Below are 26,385 nucleotides of genomic sequence, written 5' to 3' on the forward strand. Positions count from 1 at the left end.
TTTTTTCAACTTCAAAGCTGACCAAGAAAAAAGGGCTAAATTAAATCACTGACACAAGTGCAGTAGTGGCACTGCAACAAATTTATCTTGTTTTGGTAACATCACATATTTCTCAACATGATCAAACAACTGAATGATTTTTAGGATTGATGAGATTTTGCCAACCAGGTAGATACCCAGCTCACAAGAATTCAGAAGATACTCAAAAAACGGTTCCATTAATTCATATTCCCTGAAGACAATATTTATCTTGCCCTGAGACTGAAGGACATTGTCAATCAAAGCAATAGAGCCACCAATCTTTACACATCTGTCTGCCTCGCTTGATACATTAATTTTGGTACCACCTATGACAAGCTCCTGGAATTGAAGTACGGGTAGGCCCATCATGGAGGGTGGAACTGGGCCACGGTTATGCTCCTTTTGCAACTTTCTCTTTCCATGTGACGATTCATCATTTCCTGTAAAAGGATCCATTTCAGAGATTCGCCGAATAACCTGGGCCAGTGGATGGTGCGGGGTTCTTATCATCTATTTCAACTTACCTAAATAATCCTCGAATGGAAATCCAGATATTAGGTCCAGATTCCTGTGTATTCGAACATCCTCAGAAAGATGGGTAAGCCCATGAACATTGTAAGTAACAAATTCAGGACCATACAATTCACCAAAATGTGTCACAAATGACACAAGCAATGTGTGTGCAAAGTCGTGAAGATCTGCAGACAATGAAGGACTTGCAAGGATGAAGATGGCAACAGATAACAACATGAAGTTGTTGTAGACTGAAGCCAACAACACATTTTGGAGAACCACTGGCCCTGTGTACAACAAGAACTGTCGCAACTCTGTGGCTTTCCACCTGAGCCTTTCTGAAAGCCCCCTGGGTTTACGAGCAAAATCCATGGGAATGAAACGTCTCAGGCCTACAAGTTCACTAGAGATAAGGTTCATCTGATGAGAAGACAAGCGGCAGAGTAAGGGCCCTGATGCAATCCACAAATCCATCAGTCGGCGTACCACTCCAAGACATACAAGATGCATGTAATCATGAGGAAAGCATGACACCATGCCTATACCTACATCAATTAATGGTGACTTTGTGACATGATGGTCCTCATCAGACATAATTTCAAAAGAAAGATCAGTTCGCTGTGGGCTGTTGACTTCTGGAAATGTCATCCTATGTTTAAGATAAATGCCTGTTTGGACACACTTGTCACAACCTGAGTAACCATTGTGAAGTTTTGTTCCTTTGGTGAAAGCTCTTGCTGAAGCATCGCAGATGACCGAGGTGACCTTCAAGAAGCACTGTTTCCCCTTTATAAGGAATCCTTTGCTTAGCACTTGTAACTCACTGACAAGATCTTTTAAATACTCAACCAGACAACTTGGCTTTGAGGTACCACAAAATAGAGCAATGACAACTGGCTTCTTCACAACACCCTGTAGCAAGCCAAGAATTGGCCAGAACTGAACCGAAGAAGTCTTAAACAAAGGCAAACCATCTACATGAAGCTGCAATTTTATATTCATGTCTGCTTGGAATGTGAGACCAGACCCGTTCCATGCTTTTTGAAAAAGCTTTCAAAATGCCAAAGTAGTAAGTGCCACCAGCTACAGTTTGGATGTTGTAAGAAGTAGTGGTATTGAGAAGAGTTCTAGCATCCTTTGGTAGAAAAGGATGATGAACTCTCAAGATGGCCAGAAGTGAAGTCAAAGCTACTAAAGATACCCTGAAATGAACTGCCCAGTCACACAAAGACTCAGTTAGTGATATACTGACATTTTCTATGTCATCATCACTCTGAGAATCATCTTCAATGTCAGAAATTTCTCCCTGGTCACCCTGATCTTGGTATTCAGCTGAATTACAGATACTCACTGTAGCGTTCTCAGCTCCACAGGCCTGTAACTCATCTTGAAATGAATCAAACATAGAACTCACACGTTTCACTGCTTGTTTTCTAAGACTGCGTCTATCCATGTTTTTACCTGAGTTTTTCTTTCTCCAACCTAGGGAAACAGATAAATGAGAAATCAACATTAAAAATGTTGCACTAGTATAAAAATCTCTCTCTTTTTGTCTCTCATATTAATTCATACTAACTGAAACAATCACAAAATACTGCCCAATCACAGAAAAGGCCATAAATGTATCATTCACGTGTGTGTGTGTGTGTGTGCGTGTAAAAAAAAAAAAAAATCACTATAGAATATCTACTGTGTTTGTGGGACTAATGGTCACTCTTTTATTTGTTACACGGTCCAGAATCCACTAAATAGACACTACTTTATTATAGAGAAAAACAACAAATGAATAAAAACATATCATATCATCATAAGCTATGGCAAATTAATTTATTAAACTAGGTGAGTATAGAGCAGCAAAAGTAATTCTTGAATAGTCTTAAGTGCACAGTAATTTTATCAAATCTAAAATGTTAATAAAAATTACTATTTGTATTCTTATAAAATACATTCATGAAAAACAATTTATATTATTGTATATGAATGTAAAGATTCACACACACACACACACACACACACACACACACACACAGTATAAAATTAAAAAGATGTTTATTTTAAAAGTATTGTGCAGCTTTTTAATTGGGCAACGGTATATAATAGATACAACAAGAACAAGATAGGCTTTGAATAATCTTTCAGTGCGCAAAACTATGATAATATGAAATGCTTCAAAACAGAACGACACAGTTTATGCACAGCCCGGGTGCAGAATGATGTGCTTAAAGCAACATCATGGAGTCATGCGCGTTTAAAAGTTCACGGCACAAGAGATGTTGAGCTAACAAATCCTAGTGTAAATCTGTCCAACAGTTTATTGATCATTTATTTCTAAACAGTTATAAATTCCAGATATCCGCATGATGCCCTATTAGTATAACACAGACAACCGGTGATTGAGTGTGACATAATTTAGAAACAGCAATAAACTAATCATTTTATGCAAATTCACATTCCTTTATCGACCGATCAAGCATTATAATGGGAATATAACGTTATCAAAGTTCGTGCTGCTGAATGTCGTAACGACGTGATGGGCTGTTTTGAATGCTGAACGAAGAATGATTGACATCTGCAGCTCGAGGGAACATGAGTTTCTATCGACTTTAATTTAACGATGTAAATATTATTCTGTCCCATAAAATTAAGCTTACATTACTAGTGCACGAAAACTTTAACGAGGTGCTGCCTATTTTTTTACTCCCCCTAAGCCTTAACTTAGGCCTAAAAGAGTGCAACAATCAAAAAATCGGGATCATATTATTAAATTATCCATACATGCTAAGCAGCAGTGTCTTACTTGCCTGAATTGTTTGTTTTGACGTCAAATAATTGCTAAATGTTCATACGTGTCGACTAACGTTAGCTTGCTTGGTTCATAACCATTAAAATATGCTTACTAATACCTTGCGAGTAACTTACTGGAGAATATCTTTTAACTAGATAGTAAAAACAAAACAAAACAAAACAAAAAAAAAAACTTTCCAAACGTTTTGATTGTGCAAATGCAATCAGTGTTCCACTTACCTGTGATGATGTCCAAGTGAGCGAGTTTCGCGCGCTGCAGGATTCAAATCGATGATGACAGTCGTATAGGAGGATCTTTGTTGACATCTTTGTACGCATGCGCGAGTGGTTGTGTGGCAACAAATCAAACAGTATTGCGGGCTGTAAAGACGCGACGAGCACTTTCAAGAGAGTTAGCGGGCAAAATCCACAATATATAAGCACTTTAACATCTGAAGACCGGAGGAGGTTTGGAGAGAAGCTCAAAATTTGTATTGGTGACAAAATCGAAGTTATTCAAAGCCCATATGAGATCTCCGCTGACTGTGCGTGCAACTCCCCAAACAGACGAGGCATTTATACTTGACGCAACTGTTTTGTTTTAGACTGAACACCAGACCATACAACTGATTTAGACGCGCAAACTGGGTGATGATGAGATGTACTAATATCCGTCTGCTCGGGCAGATTCGGCTCAAAGTCGTGCATCTGCGGATGCGGAGGCGCGCGCTGTTAAGCCGAATCTGCCCGAGCAGACGGATATTAGATTTTTTTTATTACCTTCGCGCTCATGCGGACGCGTCGAGTATAAACAAGGTTTTACAGCTTAGCCACTTGTTTTTTTCATATTTTTTTGCAAGTGGAAGATCTTGGTTTACATTTGGACTTGGATGTGATCTGCTTGAAAAGGCTGGTGACCACTGCATAACGCAAACCCAGTCAAACGTTTGACTGCAGTATCTTCTATTCTATGCGCCTTATAACCCGGTGCGCCCTATATATGAAAACCGTTATAAAATAGGCCATTCATTGAAGGTGCTCCTCTGCTTATAGTGCGGAAAATACGGTAGTCTGGGTGCTGTGGATCGCGGTTTGGGACACCTGAATCAGAACGCGAAAACATATGACTCGGTTGATTTGACTCAGTTTTATTATTTTTTTATTTTATTCAATCTTCTATAAATACATAGTCACTAAGACTTAGACCTACCATGAACAAAATGAGCCTCACAAACTCGATCAGTAACGTTAGGAATCCAGGCTTCAGAGCGTCCAGGTTAATTGCACGCAACCATTTATTTCGTTTTTCGCGATCCTTTTCGGAGGGAATTCGAAAAAACTTTTTATCAGGCCCCCAACGAGCCGTACAATCGACCACACAGCAAGAGTGAACCATCATCTTCTCTAAATCCTCCTCCAAACGTGCAAAACAATCAAATTACAGGTATCTAGCGGTGTTTCCTGCCACACGATTCCCGTGATGCAACGCGGCAAACATAAACAATGACGTCACAAAAGATCCGCCTATAGTGGCCGCTCCACAGATAGTGGGCCGATAGTCGCTTAGCAGAATCGGGCCGTGTACTGTATAGTGTCTGCGCATAATATTTTAGAATTGCCGCCAAAACTGCATGACAACTGGCTGCGTCAGTTCCAATGGCGGGCCAAATACTGTATGTCTGTCAACCGCATAAATGTGCCTCTCAGTTTATTTGTAAGGTTTTCCTCATCAGAGAGATCATACAGAATTGTACATTCTAACACTGACAAAATTAACTGTTCTAAACTCTCCGCCATTTTTGTTCTACTCGCTTCCGAAGCTTCGCTTTTCAACGGTGTAGTACGACGTCCACTGGGGGCGTATTGCGTATTACGGAGCTGATTTCAACTGCCAGTGTGAAGGCGGCGTCAGAATGTACAATTCTGTATGATCTCTCTCATGAGACATTAATCATTGACCAGCGATGATTTGCCATCATGGAATTTTCTGGCTGTAGGCTATGTGAATGAACGGGGGCAACAATATTTAATTATACATTTTAATAACTGCCCTAATAACGTTAGAAAATCATGAAAATAAAAAAAATGACATGACAACTTATCGTTATAAAATCATTATTTATTTTATTAAAAGTTAAGAATTCAGGTTTGTTTATCAGTAGGCTACCATAGCAATGCTAACTTTCGCTGGAATTGTCGGATAGGAACCGTCCGTAGCCTTTCGCAAGAGTTACATTTTTTTAACGCATACGATTTTTTTCGCACCGCACTCGTTCGGACCCGGTTCGGACCCATTCGCATGCGGTCTGCGAATCTCCATAGGAAATGAATGACTTCCGGTCGTTTCGAAGCCGTATCGGAGCTGAGTTCAACTGCCAGTGTGAAGGCGGCGTTAAAGGGAGCGTTATTGACAATCTAAATAATAGTTTTGTTTTTCATGCTTCTAGAGCAGGGATGGGCAACTTCGGTCCTGGAGGGCCACTGTCCTACAGAGTTTAGCCCCAACCCTGAAAAAATCACCTGCCTGTGATTTTCTAGTAATCCTGAGGACCTTGATTAGCTTGTTCAGGTGTGTTTGATTAGGGTTGAAGCTAAACTCTGTTGGACAGTGGCCCTCCAGGACCGAAGTTGCCCATCCCTGTTCTAGAGGACCAGTGGTTACGTTCACACTGTAAAAAAGTGATAACTGCATTTAAATGTGGGAGTGAATCCGCTAAATTATAGTCATGATAACCATAGCAACATGATAACGTGATAACCATAGCAACATTTTGGTGTTTGTTACATTTACACTTTAGTCATAAGTTTATGAAAGACCTACACAATATAAAACTTTTTGAACACCATCTTTCAAGAGCAAGCGGTTTGCGAATCCTGCATTGAAAAAAAACTGGCTTTACCTTGACATTGTAGTGCACAGCGTCTTCTCAACATGATGCTATCAGAGCCCGTCTACGGAGAGCCTGCCCACTCCCTATTAAGTCCTGTTGTACCGAATTTTGGTTGTAGTTCCACCAGAGTTCCACTGGGGGCGTTCGCAGGCGAGTGCAAAATGAATGGGAGTCTATGGGGCTAGACGGCTATATTTGTCTCTTTCACCCGATTGCCGTTGAGAAATCTCAGATTTTATTGTAGGTTTTGCAAGTTCAACATGGGTTATAGGTCGAAAGTTGAATGAACGAGTACTTATGTCCTTTCAATTCCTTACAGGTTGAGTTGTTGTTGCCCATAACACGCTAGCATTCTGCTAATGAACGCTGATTGGTCAGTGAAGGACTGATTACGACCAGAGATACCGCTTGATGGCATCATCCGAAGCGGGACCAGAAACAAACAAAACAAAAACTCGTCTAGCACGTGTATTTACATGTGTCAGCTGTGTTGTCGATGCCTCGAGAGAAAAGAAAGTGCAGAGCGCGAGAGCACCAAAGTGACTGAAGGATTGCCGTAAAGCAGTATCTCTGGTCGTACGATGTGTATGACGTCATTGAGACTTTTTAAAGCAAATAAGTGACTCTAAAAAATCTAACACTCAGCAATGTGTAATTTCTTTGCATCTCCTTTCGAATACAACATTCAAATTACTAGACAAAAAATTATATCCTGAGAAAAGTGGATTTTGAGGGGTATAGCGCCATAGACCTCCATTCATTCTGCACTCGTCCTGTGAGCGCCATCATATGGAACCAGAGTGGAACTGCAACCAGTTCAGAAGCCGGAAGTGTACTGAGAGTAAAACTTCTCGCCTTATTAGACATTCTCTGATGCTATCCAGTATCCACAGGAATCAGCTGCTGGTTTGAGGTTCAAGTTTTCCCTGGTGTCTGCGCGTGCAATACGTGGGCGGGCAATATGCTCATGTTTCGTCTTGACGTCACGACGAAACGGCTTATGACTCGCTTGAAAAACGATTAATTTAATTGACTCAGAGTCAACTCTTACTTTTGAAAGACAATAACTTTATATACGATACACTTTCAGATTTAAAACTTTGCAGTATGTTTTCATTCACTTAGACCTATGTTAAACACTACATGAAAGATAATTTTCAAAAATCCATAATAGGGCCTCCCTTTAACCACTGACAAGTAGATGTGTGCAAGTACAGTATGTTACTAGGGTAAATAAAAAAAAGACCTGTTTCTAGCCCTACTAGCTGTTACAAGGATAGATCACCCAAAAATGAGAATTCTATAATCATTTCCTCACTCTGAAGTTGTTCCAAAGTGTAATACACTTTAATTAAAAATTCTCATTAGTATTGTAAGAAAACATTAATTTTACCTGGTCAAAAACAGCTCTGTTTTCAGCACGCCGTTTAAGTGCATGTCTTTAAATGATAATGAGCTTTGCTCACCCCCCCCCCCCCCTCTGTTCTGTGCAAACACCGTTTGTAACACAATAACCATAACGCATTGTTCATTATAAACGTGGGATTATGAATTATATTGAGAACGTTGTACATAGGAAACATGCCGTAATGTACCCTGAGTGTAAACCTTAGCCGCATTCATCGTGAAGCGTGCAAGCGATTTGCAAAGATTAATATAAAGGTTAATAAAACGTTACACTCACTTCAGTTCTTCTGGAGGTTCAGCAGGAACACGAATAGTTGGTACCGATCCTTTTTTCAGGAGCAGCTTCTTAGCAAAACCAGCTTTATACTGACCCTCGTTTATAAAGCAGTCTAGTGAGAAATGATTCGCGCAAACATGAAAGCATTGCTGTTGATCGTGGGGAATATTCCCTTCCAAAACAAAACTCAGCCACTGCGTCTTCAGAGGTTCGGATTTAGGGACATCAAAATGACTGCTGTGTTCCTTATTACACCCAAGAACAGAACACCACAATCGCTTAGATGCCATTCTGCTCCAGCGTATCAACAATGTCCGCGCGGACTATAATGACAGCTCGCTCAGGGCGGGCCTGTGTTGAAACGCTGCTGTCAATTAACAATCGTGGGAGGGGCGTCCGACCGTGTGACGTCACATGGTCAGACGGCTCGATTTGAAACAGGGGAAAACATATAAGGAGATTAAAAAAAAAACACTGGATGGATTTTTATCATTTTATGATGGTTGTGTACAGGCACTGCCAACACACATTTCAGTACAATCAACTTGTAAAAGTGCATGTACCATTATATGACCCCTTTAAGGCTCAGAGAAGAAGGAGGTGGGACCCGGTGAACGTTCAAGAAACTTTAGTCATAAAATAAACAAACAACAAAAGCGGCAGCCCCTCACGGATATAAACATTATAAAACACAACATAAATAGTCCAGGCCTGGTCCTCTCTCATCTTGCACTGTAGTCACTTTTATCCTTCCGGAGCTCCTCCGTGAGACTTGTGACCGGTGTGGCGTGCAGGTGACGGCCTCGCTGCGTTCCCATGGCCCTCGGCCCGCACTGCTTGCCACAAAGAAAGTCAATGGAGCCCATCAACTGTTTGGTTGTAGTTAAACTCTCCCTTCAACAGGATACACTATTCACACCATTCATACTTCATACTTATGTGTTACTTTTTCTAACCTGAGCTGGGCGTGCTTGTTTGTTTTTCAATAACAAAAAAAAAAGTTTTATTTTCGGCAAATGTAAAGGCCCTTTCACACCAAAAGTGAAATGAATAACCCACAGACTGAAGGAAATGCAAATTCATGCCTGTTCAGTACAGGAAGTTCAAAACAAAAAAAACAAAAACACAAATGTGATGTTTATCTAAATTAGTTTTTGATTATTAGTATGGTTGAATTCGATCATCGAAGGTCATCAGCAATGACATTGGTTAATAATGTGAGATTAAATACATATATTTGTGTTATTATTTTATTGCAGGAAGAGCTATAATAACTATCTACAATAACCTAGAACTACAATAACCATCATGTTTACACAGCACACACAACACCACTGCCCCTTACTCACGATTTCTCTCAACATGGGGACAGGAGATGTGTCAGTCAGCAAATGGGAAAACAAAGTAAACTGTGTTACTTATTTGAAAAAGTAACTCAGATATTTTGTTGTAAATTTTAAAATAATGTGTTACTTTACTACTTGAAAAAAAGTAATCTGATTACATGTAATGCGTTACACCCAACACTGATTTTAACAACATGGCTATAATTCATGTGAAAGTATTATCTTGATTAATGCCAATAGTATGTGCCAACACATTTATGTAAAAGATGAAACAGTGAGGTTGTGGGTAACACAAACCAGTTCATCAGCTTTGTAAGTGTTTATCTAAACATCTGGTTTCTGTCTCCCTCATAGGTTCTCTCTGCCAGTTAAATGGTAAGTTGTCTTTTTCTTAATGACCATAACAATCGTGTTTCACATGTTTTGTATGCTTTTGGGCATTTTAGTTGAGAATTCCCTCACTTTCTTTCCTATAATCAGTGTGTGGTCAAGCTCCCCTCAACACCAAGATTGTTGGAGGACAGGCTGCAGCGGCAGGGTCTTGGCCGTGGCAAGTCAGCATTCAAAGTGCCCTCTATGGAGGCCATTTCTGTGGCGCGAGTCTAATCAATAAAGACTGGGTTTTGTCTGCAGCTCACTGCTTCCAAGGGTATGAACTTGATGCTTAAATACAATACAACTCAAGACACAATTATACATTTATCACAGTGGGATTAAAACTGAGTTTGCCTATTCACAGCATCTCTGTGAGTACCATTAGTATCTACCTAGGACGTCGGAGCCAATCGGGCTCAAACCCTTATGAGCAATCCAGGACAGCGAGTCAAGTCATTACCCATCCTAACTATAACAATCAAACCCAAGACAATGATTTAGCACTGCTCCAGCTCTCCTCTTCTGTGACGTTCTCTGATTATATTCAGCCAGTCTGTCTGGCTGCTGCTGGTAGTGTATTTGCTGCTGGTTCAGAGAGCTGGGTCACTGGATGGGGCTTGTTACAAGAAGGGGGTGAGTAAAGTTTTACTTGCAAATACTGTAAAGCTTAGCAACTGGCCATTAAAATGGTCCTCTGATCTGTCACAGGCAACCAGATTTCTGACCTACTGCAGGAGGTGATGATACCAATTGTGAGCAACAGTGACTGTTATAATGATTATGGTATCATCACAAGCAATATGATTTGTGCTGGATTAACTCAGGGAGGGAAAGGTTCATGTCAGGTAAGACATCAGTCATTCATCTGAACCTTTTTTAATTTACAAAAATATGAACATTTAACTTTTTTTTGGGGGGGGGGGGGGGGGGGTGTCCCCTGCACTGAACTGTACATTACCTATCAAGGTTGCCAGATCTGAGTAACAAAATTAGCCCAATGATTCAGTCCATCTGTCTCTCATCTCTCAGTCACTGATATGCATTACACATAATTTAACCACTGAATATACTAGTAGTATCCTTTGATTTCATAAAGAAGCTCACACCCTTTGCATACTTTGCATACCCTTTGTCAGCTTAAAGTTGGAATGAAACAGAAGTAGTGATCATCTTTTCTTCCCTATTGTGACATATATCCGAGTGAAACGGCTTCTCAAATAGAAAAAAAAATCTCGTTTTTTTTATTAGTATTATTTATATTATTTTATTTACTTCTATATTACTGGATTTTAACAATAATATAAATAAGCACATTCTTCACATTCTCTTGCTTAAATACAAAATTACTGCCGTGCATGCAAAGACCAATTAACATTACAATAGAATCCATTGGGTGTCTCTGCTGACCTCTGAAAAATAATAATATAACATGACATTTCATGACTATTGCCACTAGATAGCCTTAAAGGGATAGTTCAACAAAAAATGAAAATTAGTCCATGATTTACTCCTCTAAAGTACTACCCTCAACCCATCCTAGATGTAAATGACTTTCCTCTTTCAGACGAATACAATTGGAGTTATAGGCTATTAAAAATGTTTTAAAGGCTATTTATCTGAAGTGAAGCGATGTGTCTATGTTAGAAAAATATCCATATGTAAAACTTTATAAACTAAAATAATAACTAGCTTCTGACAGACGGCCGTAAACATCGGATTATGACGAAAGAGTAACCCATACCCTCAGGGCCTTTCCTATTGCTCTAACACTAGTGGCAGGGAGAACGAAAAAAAAAAACCTAGAAGCAGAGCTGGACAGAACAATTGGAGTGGAATAAATAAGTGGTCATTATACTATCTTCTATTGCCTTCTCCAGAAACTGGAGGTTAAGTAAGGTTATGCTCCTTGTCATTGCCCCGGCTTGATAACTGTAAGAATTGAGAAATTACAAAATGCCGGACAGTCTGTTTCGGGGGTGACCAGATCCTGAGAGGACAAAAGGACCATTTGAACTGGCTCTCATGCACCATTGAGACGAAAGTGTCACCTCCGAGTCATCCTAATCTACATCTCTTTCCCTCTCCCCTCACCCCCTCTCTCTCATGCTCAGATGATCACCTGAATTCACCCGAGAAAATGTATAGTTTAATGTGAATGATTATCACAGAGTATTTTCATGTTTGGTATCATTTAAAATGTCACAGTGCGACTGGTACAGATGTCTCATTTCAGAATAAGTAAAACAAAAGGTAATAAGGTTGCTAAGAGTTTATGGATAACTGACACAAAAAGGAAGATGGTCTCTCAAGCAAATGGTCACACACCCCCAAGAGGTGCTACCTCTGAATGCAAATTTATATTGTTAGCACGTTTCCAAGTGAAAGGTTTGTCTATATAAGGAAATGCAGCAGGGAGATCGAGGCCTTTTCTGTACTTCAGATTGGTCCGTGAGGGTGAGAGAGAGAGAGAGATCTCTCAGCCTCATGTATTTCTTAAAGTTGGGTTTGCATCTTCTCTCTATTCCAGAGGATTTGATGTGTTGTATCGATTATCTTTGAATTGATTATGAAATTGGCATGATACATTTACTTTACCAACTCAGCGAACCGGGTCACATACGTAACAGACATTTATATAATAAAATATAAGTGTCAATTTTGATTTCATACTGTATATTTTCAGATGTATAAATGTTAAGTGTTTATCAATGCAGGGAGACTCAGGAGGTCCACTGGTCACTAAGAACGGCTCCCGGTGGATTCAGTCTGGCATTGTGAGTTTTGGTCAAGGATGTGCACAACCCAACTCTCCCAGTGTGTACACCAGAGTGTCTCAATACCAGGATTGGATCAACTCTTACATGAGCAGCGACCAGCCTGGATTTATTCAATTAAATTCCAGTGGATTCAGAAGCTCACCTGACCTGCTTTTATTTTCCATTTCTCTCACATTCTCCATTATTCCATTCATATGCTCTCTATATCTCTCTTCAGAGAAATTGTATGAATGATTATTCTCAGGGTTTTTTGATTAAGAGGACAATTGTGCTGTACAAGTTCTCGGAAACTCTCAGAAAGAGATATTGTCATTTATTCTTTACCTTTAAAATTGTTATTATTGTTGGAAAGCTACACTTATTGTGTTGTTACAAAAGATTGTGCACTAATGAAGGTCGGCAAACATGTACCCTCAGAGTGTTTGAATAATGAGGGTGCGGTTTATGACATTTGGCCTAAACATGAAACATACATAATGCCTGCAATTATAATGCATATCTAATTATTTTCCTCACTTTGGGTCAGAACTGATATTTATAAGGGGCTATATGTAAGAACTGTCATGTAACAGCTTGTAATGAAACATAAAATAAATAAACAAATAACTTCCCAGACTTCATAAATTGTCTATGAAAGCCTAGACTGATTTTTATGTGACGGACTCGAGCCGGATTCGCCAGGAAATTCCAAAGTGATGCCTATAAGCGTGAATTATATTCCATTAAGTGTCAAATGAATACAATATTCAGGATAATTCTGAAAGAGCTGTTTTGTACTGTATTGTCAATGTCTCATGATGCAAAGGGATTAATTCAAACTATAGTCTCACATAGCCAGATCTATAGTCTCAAATATACTTTATAATCAAACTATCATATGTGTAATTTTAATGACCTCGTCTGTCGACATGATGCTGCTGAATTGCAGAGCTTGTGCAAACATATCGACATCACTGTAATCAGAAGCTTTAACACTTTTTTTTTCCACCGCTGTCATTTTTGTTGTGTTTATTTTGTTGTTGAGAGCAGGGCTGAATTTTTGGATCATCTGAGATGAGCTCCGGCCCCAGAGACCGCCAGCATCTCTGCATTGAACAGATGTATAGCTTTCTCTTACAGAGATTCCAGTTGCATTTCTTGATGCAGCGTCAGACTGTGTTAAGTGACAACGGTTTTCCAAAGTTCTCCCGAGCCCATGATGGTTTCTCATGCAATGCCATCTGAGGGCTTGAAGGTGACACATATTCAACAGAGGTGTCCTGCCTTGCCTATATACTGAGATTTCACTGGATTCCCTGAAATATTTCACAATATTATGTATGGTAGATTCTGAAAGACCTAAAATTTTGTCAATCTAGCATTGAGAAATATGATTTTGAATTGTTTGACAATTCTCTCATGAAATTTGGCACAGGGTTGTAGGTCATGAGTCATGCTTGCAAAAACAGAGCCTTTGGCTGATGCTCCATTTATACCCAAACATGATACCCTTACCTATTACCAGTTCACCTGCTTATAAACAGCTTGTAGACTGTTTCAAACCCGTTCAACTTGGATGTTCTGTAAACTTATCACTTTTATTTTACAAAATGTTCCAACTTCTATGGAAATGTAGTATATAAGGTATACATATGTGATAATTGGTAATTAAAAAAAAAAAACTTTGTCTTTGTTGCTCTATTCTTAAAACTAAAGCTTATAAACATTGTGCCAACTAGTAAGTTCCACAAGAGATAGATTTTTTTACTTATTTTTTAATCGGGCAACCAAGCCTGGTCTCCTATATAACAGATACAAACCTATGAATAATCTATAAAGTAAATATTGAATTCATAATTACTGATGAGATAAGCAGTGTTGTATACATTTTACATGAACGTGATTCAGCTACTAAAATCAATCAGCTGCTTTTATTAGACTAGACTACTAGATTATAAAATGGCCACCAGGAGGCGCCATTTACTGTACTTCTCAGACCTCCACAGACGCTCCTGTACCAATCCCTCCTTCACAACATGAGAAGAGGAACGCCTGCTGAACTAGAGTGATTTAAAATCGAACACAAATATAGATTCCGTTTTAGCAGTACAGTCGCCTACAATACAAGCCCATTAAAGGCACATTATGCAGTGTCCGTTTTTCTCAAACAGCCTTGAGTCGCTGTGGAGAACTTGTATTTAACGTTACTGTCATAAATACCACTCACGCAGAGCCGTCTCCCGTCTCTGCACTCTTACTTTTGGAAGTATGACTAACATAAGAATTTTCACCGGAAAATGTCATCTGAACAAGTAACATCCACTTTTGTTCTGACCAACTAAGGGAAAAAAGCATTGCAGTAAATCGAGCTGATTAAATCTAACAATCGCTAATCATTATACTTTGTTCTCCAATTGTTAATGTTAACAACATCAGCACTGCGTTACTACATTTAATACCTTTCCGATATTTATCCTTGTTTTCGCATGGGCTGGTTGCAGTCTTTTTTTCTGTAGCCACTCCCCCAAAGTCTTTTGCATTTTACAACGGGTGAATCTCCACTTGTCACTGATTGTCGTTTGAACCTTTCTGGATCCGCCATGAAATTGCTAAGTTTAATTACATCAAGTGCTGTGAGAAAAGGCTATAAATCTCCACCTCTAGCATCCTCACACTTAGCCTACTAGCCGAGACACCTTCTTTATGTGTACAGATGTGACGTAATGACGCAAAGACATGCTCCAATTTCCCCCGCAAATCCACCAGTACTACTGGAATTAAAAACATTATTACAAGCTTACCATTTAGAATCAAGCGAGCTAAGGCAAGCAGATAGTTTTGAACACTGGCTGGTTAAGTACGTGCTCAAAAAAATATTTTGGATAATTTTTAACCCCAAAAAAGTTACGGACTGGAGCTTTAAATCAAAAAACGACTGAACGAATGATACACGGATTAAAAAAGGCCAAGTTTTTATTTCGTTTTTTTTTTTTCAGTCAGTCAATCAGTTGACAAATGCACTGAGTAACACAGTATATAATGTATACTGTATACTTGAATGTTGTATTGTGTAACCGCTAACTGCAGTAGTTTACAAAAGGTAACGGTAAACATGTTTTCATCACTTATTAAGCTTGGCTAATGTTAATTTTAACATTTACTGTATTACACAATAATAGCCAGGGCCGTTTCTAGCCTTTTTGGCACCCTAGGCAAGATTCCTATTGAACCCCCCCCCCCCCCCCCCCCCCCCCTCCCCTCTAGGGGGGTTTGGGGGCATGCTCCCCCGCAAGAAAATTTTGTACATTTTAAGGTTAAATTAATGCATCAATCTGGTACTTTGAGAGCTAAAAATTAAGAGCTTCAACCCATGAACTGTGCACATTGAACAAAGAAAAACCATTGACTTGTACCTGGACACTAAAGAGGGCTCAAACATCTTATTAGTTATCATGATATAGAGTCTCAGTCTACATTACATTATCACTGGTGTTTATGATTTATATAAGTATTCCTATGACGTAAAATCCATATAGCCAATAATATGTAGGCTACTTTATAAATTAAAATGAATATTTCAAAAGTATATTTTACATTACACTATATCGGAAAATTACAATACTTTTGTCCTCCTAATTTCTTCACTTGCAAGAAATAAACCCTTGAGCTTTTATTTTGGAGAAAAACACAGATCACCATGCTGATCGCATGAGCAAAGTACGCACTTTTCTTTAAATCACGCAGCACAAACAGAATGTCTAGGCTACTTAATTAAAGTCTTGTGCTGTTTTATAAAGGCACAAAGCCATATCACAATTTCGATTTTAATTCGTTGACAAAATATAACGTTAGAGACCTTTATGTTAGGCTATAAATTTTACATCTCAAGTGTTGGAAAAAGGGAGAAGAGCGATTTCGGCAAAAGGCGGATTCGAACTCGGGTCGCATCCAAAGCTACTTTCAAGCACCTCACACCCTTACAACCTATGCCACTGTAGATATTTAGTGGTGGGCGTATTTTTTCTAAAAAAGACAGGCACTTAGTGCAAATATACGCTCCATTATCGGAAATGTAAAAAAAGAAGAATTTTCACTCGCTTGGGCAAAAATCTCTTGGTGTGGTGGGGGCTCTCAATGGCGCCCCCAGCTGTTTGCGCCCTAGGCGACCGCCTAGTTTGCCTATGCCTAGAAACGGCCCTGATAATAGCACTATTTGTTTTAATATTGTTCATTAACCAGATTAAGTTAAATAATTGTGTTTCTACTTTTGTCTTCAGTAGGAAAGCCATCATCTGTAATTTAAGATGCTTAAGACTGCTACACATTTTTACCAATTCCAAACCACATTAATCTTAACTATTATTAATTTTGTATTTAATCATATACTGTATAAGTGATGTATAATTGTTCATGAAGGCTGGAAATGAAAACACCTTTTATTCAGGTGTGCATAATTAGGCAAGTTTTCTTTTTTTTTTCAAGTTTTCTCAAGTTTCCACTGTTTGAATAATTCATCATCCAGAATCTGGCAGTAAATGAACTCTTACAACTTACTGCCAGATTATGGAAGATGAATTCATGTATTTTACAACACTTGAGCTTGTGATTCTTATTAAGTGGGGGGTCATTTTTTAGGATTCTTTACCTCTTTTTTTGGCTTATTTTATCTGTAAAAGAAAACGTGCCTAATAATTATGCACAAAAAAGCCCAGAAAATGTACAATTGGCACGGCCTACAAACTCTACTGTATTCAATATGTAACTTTTATTAAGTTATGTAATGCCGTTCTTTCCTTTTCTTATTTTTAGTTAGTGTCTGTTTCTGCTTTGAGTTATGGTATTGGTTGTTCATATTTTCTTTATTCTCTCTATTGGTGTTAATCATAATTATTGTTATATTCTAATTTTGTTGTACCATAGTGTAAACTGAATGTTCAAATATAGCATAAAAAAGATTGGCAACTCTTTTGCGCTGCTGTTTACATCATATACAGTTGCTGAGACAGATATGATATCTCAAAGACACACTTTTCAGAAAAATGTGTGCTTTGGTGGGATTTTTTTTACAGCACATTTAACATGCATAACTAAAGAGAATTTTGGAATAAGTAAACCAAGAGTCACTGGCCTGGTACTTGAAGACTAAGACATATTTAGGCAATTTTCATTGAACCATTGTGTGCAATGATCTCTTTCTCTCACACACAATTACACACGCCAAACAGGTGACATGGAGCCTTTGTTTCAGTATAAAAGGAGGTCAAACAAAGCATCAGCAAAGCAGGAGAGAGCAAGAGTATATTTCAGCTGAGAACCAGAAATACAGAACAGTCTTCAGGCAACTAGATAAACAGAAGCCCACTCAAAAGAACATTTAGATGTGTATTCATATGTACATTCAAACTTGGCCAAATAAATACATAAATAAGAATAAATTAACAAGAAGTATAATTACATAAAAACAAAGTCAGAAAATACAGTCATTCCTAGCTCAAAACATTTTAACCAGTTCCCAAACCAGTATACTTTGCTATAGTTAAAAATACTGGCCCTATTCATGCCCAGCACTTCACAGTCCCTTTGAGTTAGTGATGTGTGATGCAATCAAGTGTAAAACAATCCTGCAGTATTTTGTGTAAAGAGCATGTTAAAAGCATAAATTCTACGGCTACATTGATGCCTTTGAGCACACACACTAACTGTAAAGCAGAAAAATAAAACCCATTCTAATGAGTAAACAGAACATGACTAACCTCCACGCTTTCATTTATAGTGGTTCAGAACAAAATCCAAAACTTTGATTTAAGAAGAGCCATCATATATGCAGTGCTTTTAAAAGTGTAAAAGAATCTCACAGACTTGGATGTTTCTTTAGCACCCCTCCTTGTGATAATTAAGTGAAAGTTTCACTCCTTGAATCCAACTTGTGTTCCATCCTCTCACTTCCACCCCTAATAATACTGTTTAGCATCAAACTGGCAGTCCTGTTTATCGCAAAACAAGCAGGCCTAAGGGAGCCGTGTGACTACGTTGTTACACCGATGACACTTTTACCATAAAAGTAAGGACCAATTGGTGACACGTCATCAGTGGACCATCTAAATTTCCAGATGGAAACAAAGGCTGACAGCTTGAGAATTGGATAAACATCTTGTCAGAGTGGAGAAAGAACAGCTGTTACACATTTAATGTGCAGATTACAATCAATGGTAGTATAGACTTCATATTGCGGCGTGGATCTACTAAGAGGTTGGCGAAGGCCATTTTGCTGGCAGTCTAAACCCCTCATAAAACTATATGAAAAGTACAAATCAATTGGCTCAGGTTCGTCCGAGTGCCTTGCCAACTTCAGCCTGGTTTTCAAGTGCAGCCTTTTAATGGCCAGTTCGGTCCCTTCCCCCTCGGTCCGACATCTGGATCTTAAAAGGATTGGAGTACTGCAGCAGACATATGCTAATGCATTAGCTCAGCCTCATCCAAATCCTTTAAATTACCCCCCTTCTTCTTTATAACTGCTGATTCACTAACTAACTGGATGCAGCCGTTGCCATCTTGTTTTCAGCTGTAATGAGAACCAGGAAAGGGGAAAACAGAGAGATGGATAACTGGCAATGGGCTATGCATCTGTTTACTGTTTTCAGTCTTTTAGTAGTGAGCGGCTTTGCTTTAAACTCATCCACCCTTAATGAGGAATAGAACTAAATAAATAACGAACCGATTCAACAAAAATCTAAAATAAATTCAAAATCTATTTGGAATTCAACGTACGTGATAAAATTGTATTTACAAATTGACAGAGAAATCTCAGTTTCCTTTTTTGTATCCTCTATGCAAATGTAACAAACAAAGAGACAGAGATACTCAAGAGAGGAGAACGGGAGGTCTCTTTCAATCCTTCCAACCATCCATCACTCATTTTAAATACTGTTGCTGCTTCGTCCACATCAGTCCCTTTTTCTGAAGCTTATGACCATGGTACATTACAAATGATGCACTAACCCTGCAAAGCAGACATTTCCCCAACCTAATGCTCTGACACAGAGGGTGTGCATGTTATAGAAAAAAACTTATCTGTTTGGTTTGGTCTGAAGTCTTATTTTTCTTCTCAAAGAGAGGATTGTGGTGAATATAGAGGTTACACAGCTTCAGTTTCTTTGCCTGCTGACCGACGCTGCAGGGTCAAAAAAGATCCACCCATTGAACTCAGTCAATCTGCCTTCTGTTTACTATTTGGCCTAAACCTAACAACCCTGCAACTACATCTCTATTTCTACCCCTCTCTCAGTGCGAGTCAGCCTCTCTTGGGCTGTATCCATTGGCAGAGGGCAGGAGTGAGGTTTTCGGCTCAGAGTCAGTGCTGCTAACAGCCGCTTTGTGCCGTGAGGCTCTGGTGAAGAGGCGAAAGGCACCCCTGCAGATGAGGGAAAACCAGTAAACCTGCGGGGCCATGAGCAAAGCTGCACCTGCATTATACTGCCAGGGCACGGACAGCGGCACCATGTAGAAGGGGATGGATGCGTACCTGTGATATGAGCACAAACAAACATATGCATAGAGTCAGCTTACAGTGAATAACACAGACAAATTTGGTCTACACTGGACGCAACAAATCCATTTGTTCTTTGTGTCAGAAGTAGCGTGAGTGCTTGAAGTACGTTAGAAATAGAGCAAGGTATCCGTTTAATGTCAGGAACTTGTGTTATAAGTTCAGTGTAGACAGCATTACTGATTATGATGGGTTCTATTTGCTTTTGTCGCGCAGCACCGCTCACGTCTGGTGTAGACACAGTACAAAGGATTCTATGTATATGCAGGCAATTCAAAGTCGATGATCCATTTGTTTTTTTTGTTTTGTGATGGTTGCTCTTGAGTCCCTTGTTTGTCCTGAACAGTTAAACTGCCCAATGTTCTTCAGATAAATCCTTCAGGTCCCGAAAATTCATCAGTTTTCCAGAATACTTTTGAACAGGATGATGTCATCCAAATTTTTCTTATTTTGTTTAAATATAAAATAAATTCATTTAGTACTGCCCTTCGGAAGTTTCCACCCCCTGGCTCTTAATGCATTGGGATTCCTTCTGGAGCATTAGTGAATGTTTGAACCTTTTTAAATAGTTGTGTTTGAGTCCCTCAATTGTCCTCAGTGTGTCAGAATCATACAGTCACTGCTGGAAAGGATTTTTCTGAAGAACATTGGGCAGTTTAACTGCTCAGGACAAACAAGGCACTCAAGAACAACCATCACAAAACAAAATCAAGTCATGAATCAACCAGGTAATGACACAGTATTAAGAATCAAGGGTACATAAACTTTTGAACGGGTCATTTTTATAAATTCAGACCATATGTAAACATCTTTTATGTAAAATATCTGATTCAGGACAGTGCTAAATAAAACAAAAAATAACATTCATTTTGTATGATCCCTCTTACTGAGTTAAATTATTCACATTTTCACAGATTCTGCAAGGAATTCACAAACTTTCAAGCAACACTGTATTTCAGGCATGCAAGACCAACTCTACTTGAATGGGGAAATACTGAAATCTGAAAAAGAAGTGCATATTTCAGGTTGGTCCAGCCATTCCGTATGTGCAGTCCCAAGCATGCATCTCAGGACACTGACTGTTCCAGTGGGAACCAGAGTTTCTAACGGCAGCTGCAGTGATGCGATGACTACCAATTGGCAAATGGCTCTATTATTCCAGAGGTGGGATTTATTGCGCATTGCACTTTGTCTCATTTGTAGTAATATGAGTGAATCAGCCTGGTATACATTATATACACTGTGTTAGGATATTGCAAGTAACTAACATCAAACTATACAGAATCTGAACTTGATGTTTAATATGTTTTGATCAAAGAAACTGGATGACTTTTCAGACTTGTCGGAAATCTCAAAAACTACTTATTTGACTTGTTGTTTGATATGCAAAAATGCACTCTCAAAAAACTATTTCTTACCGAGATATTTTCCATGCTTTGTTCAGTTTTGGAAATTACTAGGGATGCACCGATATGAACATTTTGGCCTATGCCGATAACCTATAATTCTTTATATTTGAAAGCCGATAACCGATGTATTGGCCGATAAATCTAAATCCAAATTTTTATATAATTTTTGAGAGTCTGATTACAAAAACAAAAGTCTCACCATTAAATCCATCTGCCAAACACACAATTATAATGTTCTCATAATTTTATGTAGCCTACATGAAAGACTTGCCCTGCGCACGTTGCACTTAACTGTATTTTCCTATTTTGAAGTGATTCTAATCATATTTCAAGCCATTCAAAACCATCATGGCGAACAGTACGCATCTGAGGTGTCTCAGCTGAAGGAAATAATCCAATATTTATCAGCTTTAATATTTGGGCCAATTCTCTTATCAGGCCGATAACATGAACGATAACAAATTAAATATATATCGGTCAATACCGATATGGTAGCCAATGTATCGTGCATTATATTTCTAGGTTTTCCATGGAAGCCCTACTGCAAGCAAATTCAACTTCTTAGCTGTTTGTTTGCCAGTAAAGACTGCACTCAGAAATGTAACCATTTCTAAGATGCTCAATTTTCCAGTCTAATGAATAATACATCAGTGCTGCAATTTTAAAACTAGAACATATCATCCAGATTGATGATGATTGTCCTGGTATTACAACCAATTCAAAACACCACATGATCTTTGGTGGTTATTTCTATCGTTTAGGAGGAATGTGTAAATGTCTCATATTCGAAACAAATCCTGGGTTGAGGCAGATTATGATGCATATTTATTTCTGACCAAAAAAGAAAACTTCCAGATTTAAGATTTTTGATGTTAATATTAGAGGCACTTTCACTCAGTGGAGAAAGAGAGGATAAAAGAAAGAAGGAATAGATGAGCAATAGAAATAAGACCTAGTAAAAGACTGAATGATTGAGAGTGTTCAAAAGTGATCATACCTGCCGTAGGCGTAGTAGAGGTAGGGGAAGAGAAGAACTCTGCAGATGAAGAAAGTGACCAGCATAAGAGCTCCATTGACTTTATGTAGGAGAGTGTGCTGTTGCTTGTACTGAGGCAAAGAAACAAAGAAGAGCAGGAAGTAGAGAAAGAGAGTGTTTAACAGATAGAAAAATATTAATAGGCAGAGCAATGAACCCTGACAACCGTGATTCAATATTCCCCAGTAGACATTTAACACAAGGAGTGAAGGAGACATGTACAAGAGAGTTGTAAACAAGTCTGTGAAAGATCACTGTCATTCAATCAGATGTTATAAGATTAGTATGTCTGGTAGAAATTACCCATACACTATAAAGAAAAGAAAGAGGAATCTGAAAATCTGCTTGTCTAGGTCTTTAAAAAGAAAGACATAAGAAAAGAAAGTCAGAAAGAGATAGTGAATGAGTCATTGTGTTTAGTACCTGGATGAGTATTTTTCCCAGACAGACAGATGGGGTGCTGAGTTCTGCCAGGAACATCACACCCTGGAAATAATCCCCTTTGCCCTGTCTCCAGAACTAGAAAGAGAGGAAAAGAAAAGAAAATAGGGAAAGAAAACAAAGGAAAAGTAAAGGGAAGGATGAGAAAATGAAGGGGAATGGGAAAAGGACAGGAGGAAAGGGAAAGGTGGGAATGAAAAGTGAAAGGGAAGGGAGAGGAAAAGAAAAGAAGGAAATTAGGGAAGAAAAGAAAAAAAGAATGGAAGGGAATGGGAAATGGAAATGGAAGGGGAGGAAGAAAGGGAAATGAGATGAGAGGAAAGGAAGGAATGGAGATTATTACAGAAAAGGAAATACAATTCAAAGGAAAGGAATGAAAACAGAAAAGCAAAGAAAAGAAAGTGGGAAGGGGAAAGGGAAACAAAAAGGAGAGGAAAAGAAAATAAGGAAAGGGAAAAGGAAGAGAAAGTTAAAGGGAAGGGAAAAGAATGGAAAAGGGAATGGGACGAGGATACAGAAATGGAAGGTAAAGGGAAAGGAGAGAAAGGGAATGAAGAAGAGAAGGAAGAAAAGATAAAGGAAAAGAAGGGAAGTGGACAGAGAAGGGGATAAAAAAACAGAAAGAAAAGGAAGAGATAGTCAAACTTGTGTTGTGTCAGATGTAGAAAAGCTTAGTGTGGTTTTATCAGAGGGAAGTGCTGCAGAGGTTTTCCTGTCTTATCAGTCCATAACACTTATTGCCATTTAAGTGCAGCCAATGCCAGGGGATGCGGGCTGCTACACTGCTGCCGACAGCAATAGTCTCCATGGATACAGATGGAGAGTGATGGAGAGCATAATCACAGGGTGAAAGTACACATGCCCATTCAGGACAAGTTAGACTCAGCCACACTTCAAGCCACCCACATAGCATGACCCCATCAAATCACTCCTCAAACAGTCATGAAGCCAAAGCTGTGTTACTACACTCCAAACATATGGCTCTGATGGGCATCCATAATCATATTCCAAAAAAAGATGTACTTTAAATGTGTGTTTATGAAAAAACGTATGTTAATGTCACACAACCCTCAATCCACTCACCACAGAGACAGGGAAACAGACAGTAACCATGACGACATGGTGCAAGACCATAAGGAACTCTCTGCGCAGATATCCGCTGATGGCTGACCTCATCGGTTTGGCCTCGCTATCCTCCTCGTGATCTTTGACCTGAAGTTTGTACCAGTGGCACAAGAACATGGCATAGATGTCATAGATGAAGTAGGGGACCGCAAAAAGGATATAGCTGCTGGTAAGCCAATGCCTGGACAGAGGGAGCAGAGAGAAAGAGATATGGAATGAAGGAACAAGAGTGAGGGTTTACTTTGTGCAACAAGAGTGAGGGTTTACTTTGTACTTTGTGCTTTAGGGTTACTTTGTGCAAACCATCAGTTATATATTGACAATATATCAGCTATTTTGAAAATAATGGCTTTATGTTGAGTTATTTTCAGAGGACAGTAAACATATACTGCTATACAAGCAGAACATTGACTACTCTAAAATATATCTAAGTTTCATTTCTATAGTATTGTCCCTTGAGTAGATATACTAAAATGTTTGCTGAAATGTGAGGGGTGTACTCACTTTTGTGAGATACTGTATATACAAGGGGCGTAATGGTACACAGAAGTCACGGTTCAGTATGTACCTCGGTGTTGTTGACATTGTTCGATTCAAGTTCTGTACAACAGGAAAAGGCAACAAATCCCCCAATGCTATGTTTCTTTTCATTTATTTTGAACAAGCAATAGTGCAAATTACAGTTTGTTCCACCTAGCGGCATTTAGTTGGTACAGTCTCCTTTAGTGTATTAGGCACTAAGCAGTGAACAAAATGCATTTTTGCATAGGTCTTTTTTTTTTTTGTAGGGCTGAAAAAAAAAAAAAAAAGAAGGTATTTGGTCACAATCAGCTACAAAACTGAAAAGCATCTTGTGTTATAAAAGTACAAAATAAATGGAATAATGAAAAATAAATATTGAAAAATAAATTTGTGCAGAGATTAGATTTCTTTGCGCGTGAGAGTTTATTAACATGTGGTGATAATGGTAGATACTAGTTATGTTAGCATTGACACCAACGCTCCGAGGCATGTGTAAAAAAAAATATAAAAAAAAAATAAATAAATAAATGAAACAAAGCTCAAAATCAAATCAAGTAATAAACCTTTTTCCAATAGAATTACGTTGAAAGCTTTGCTGGTTCAGAAAGCTTGACTTCGCCAACACTAGCAGATACACAAAGTTAAATATTACACTTTTTCAAGAAATCACAGAAAGATGAGAGGGGAGAAAAATAGCCTACTTCACATTTCCATGAGGAGAGAAGCAAGTGAAGTGACACCCGAGGCTTCCCATTACCAGAACAATCATATATTTCATTACTGGACTGTAGTAGTGAGACTTCCACGACACAAATCGGCACAATGCCAAATAATTTTGTCTCATTATAACAGCGGAAACAACTTAAAATACTTATATATATCATTTGAAACTGTAAAGGGTCTACTTTTATTTGTGCACACTCCAAATAAAAACAAAACATTGTGCTTTTGTAAAATAAAGAGAAAAAAACAAGTAATAAAAACTCAGTGAGTATTTAGCGCAATTTTCTGACGTCATGGGATCACAACACTAAGAGATAGTAAATCTTTTCCTGGATTTTTTTGTGCGTTCCCGAGATTAGACCTAAACATAATGCCGAAAACCTGAAGTCTCTAGGTGGTCTGTTTGAGGAGTAGATAGAAGTGCAAGATTGGTGCGCACAGACAGAACAGAAATCATGAGTTAACAATCGCAATTTTGTCCGGTGGAAAATTGCGCTAAAAAAACACGATTCCGCTTTCTGCTTTTCCGGTTTGCTTTCCGTGAAATTAGGGGGGCGCATCAAAAAAATTCAACGAAACTCAGCGTACAAGCTACTAGTAAGCTCTTGCGTGCCATCTGAACTTGTCAATGGCGAGTCGCCAATCTTGTTTTGGGTTGTTGCATAGATTGTCTTTTCTTCTTCTGCTCTTTTTCCTGTTGTGGCAGTTGGCAAACAGTGTTGATATTGGATTGGAGTGTGGATCATCTGTGACTGACTGTATTCGACTGACTGTGACCATAACCGACTGACTGTGACCGTAACCGTGAAGTTCGGGATGAATACATGTACCGTAACACCCCTAATATATACACATACATGTTATATATATATATATATATATATATATATATATATATATATATATATAGATCACTTTTCCATGTTTTTTTTCCCCAGTCCTCCTTTATATTTGATAAGGATTTAAAAATATATATTTTATAGATATTATGCTCAGAATGGCCAAATAAATATTTAAAACCTGTGCAGAATTAATTAACTTTCCATGACTTGTTCCCTGATATGTCTATGAACATGTCCAAGGTGCTCAGTACTACACCTGGAGGTTACAGGCAGGTAAGTTGGGCTTGAAAATACAACTCCGTACATAAAAAGAGCTCCGCTAAGATTCTAAAAAAATTTCCTCTTTTGTGTTGCATGTAAGAGAAACATTC

The 26,385-nt window shown here is 38.6% G+C and overlaps 2 protein-coding genes across 5 annotated transcripts in view; one reads left to right on the forward strand and one right to left on the reverse strand.

Moving 5' to 3' along the window:
* Positions 1-615: 615 nt before the first annotated feature.
* Positions 616-12,625, forward strand: LOC308696193 (trypsin-like; the record flags this gene model as incomplete). Its single annotated transcript, XM_081374644.1, has 6 exons — positions 616-619; positions 9,594-9,614; positions 9,720-9,888; positions 9,979-10,247; positions 10,323-10,459; positions 12,329-12,625. The coding sequence occupies 6 exons, from the start codon at positions 616-618 to the stop codon at positions 12,623-12,625; spliced, it is 897 nt and encodes a 298-aa protein (XP_081230770.1).
* A 5,026-nt stretch (positions 12,626-17,651) lies between these two features.
* tlcd3ba (TLC domain containing 3Ba) overlaps positions 17,652-26,385 on the reverse strand; it is a 32,005-nt gene continuing 23,271 nt past the window's right edge. For 3 of the 4 annotated variants that reach the window (XM_081386244.1, XM_081386245.1, XM_081386246.1), the window contains 4 exons: positions 23,886-24,108; positions 22,785-22,880; positions 22,323-22,432; positions 17,652-19,892 (listed from right to left, as the gene is read on the reverse strand). In XM_081386244.1, the coding sequence (XP_081242370.1) occupies positions 19,652-19,892; positions 22,323-22,432; positions 22,785-22,880; positions 23,886-24,108 (670 nt within the window). In that variant the 3' untranslated portion in view covers positions 17,652-19,651. The remainder of the gene's footprint in view (positions 19,893-22,322; positions 22,433-22,784; positions 22,881-23,885; positions 24,109-26,385) is intronic. The other variant, XM_081386247.1, reaches the window with a different exon arrangement.

This window comes from Scardinius erythrophthalmus, assembly GCF_964197995.2.
Source record: "Scardinius erythrophthalmus genome assembly, chromosome: 1".
NCBI classification, from domain to species: Eukaryota; Metazoa; Chordata; class Actinopteri; order Cypriniformes; family Leuciscidae; genus Scardinius; species Scardinius erythrophthalmus.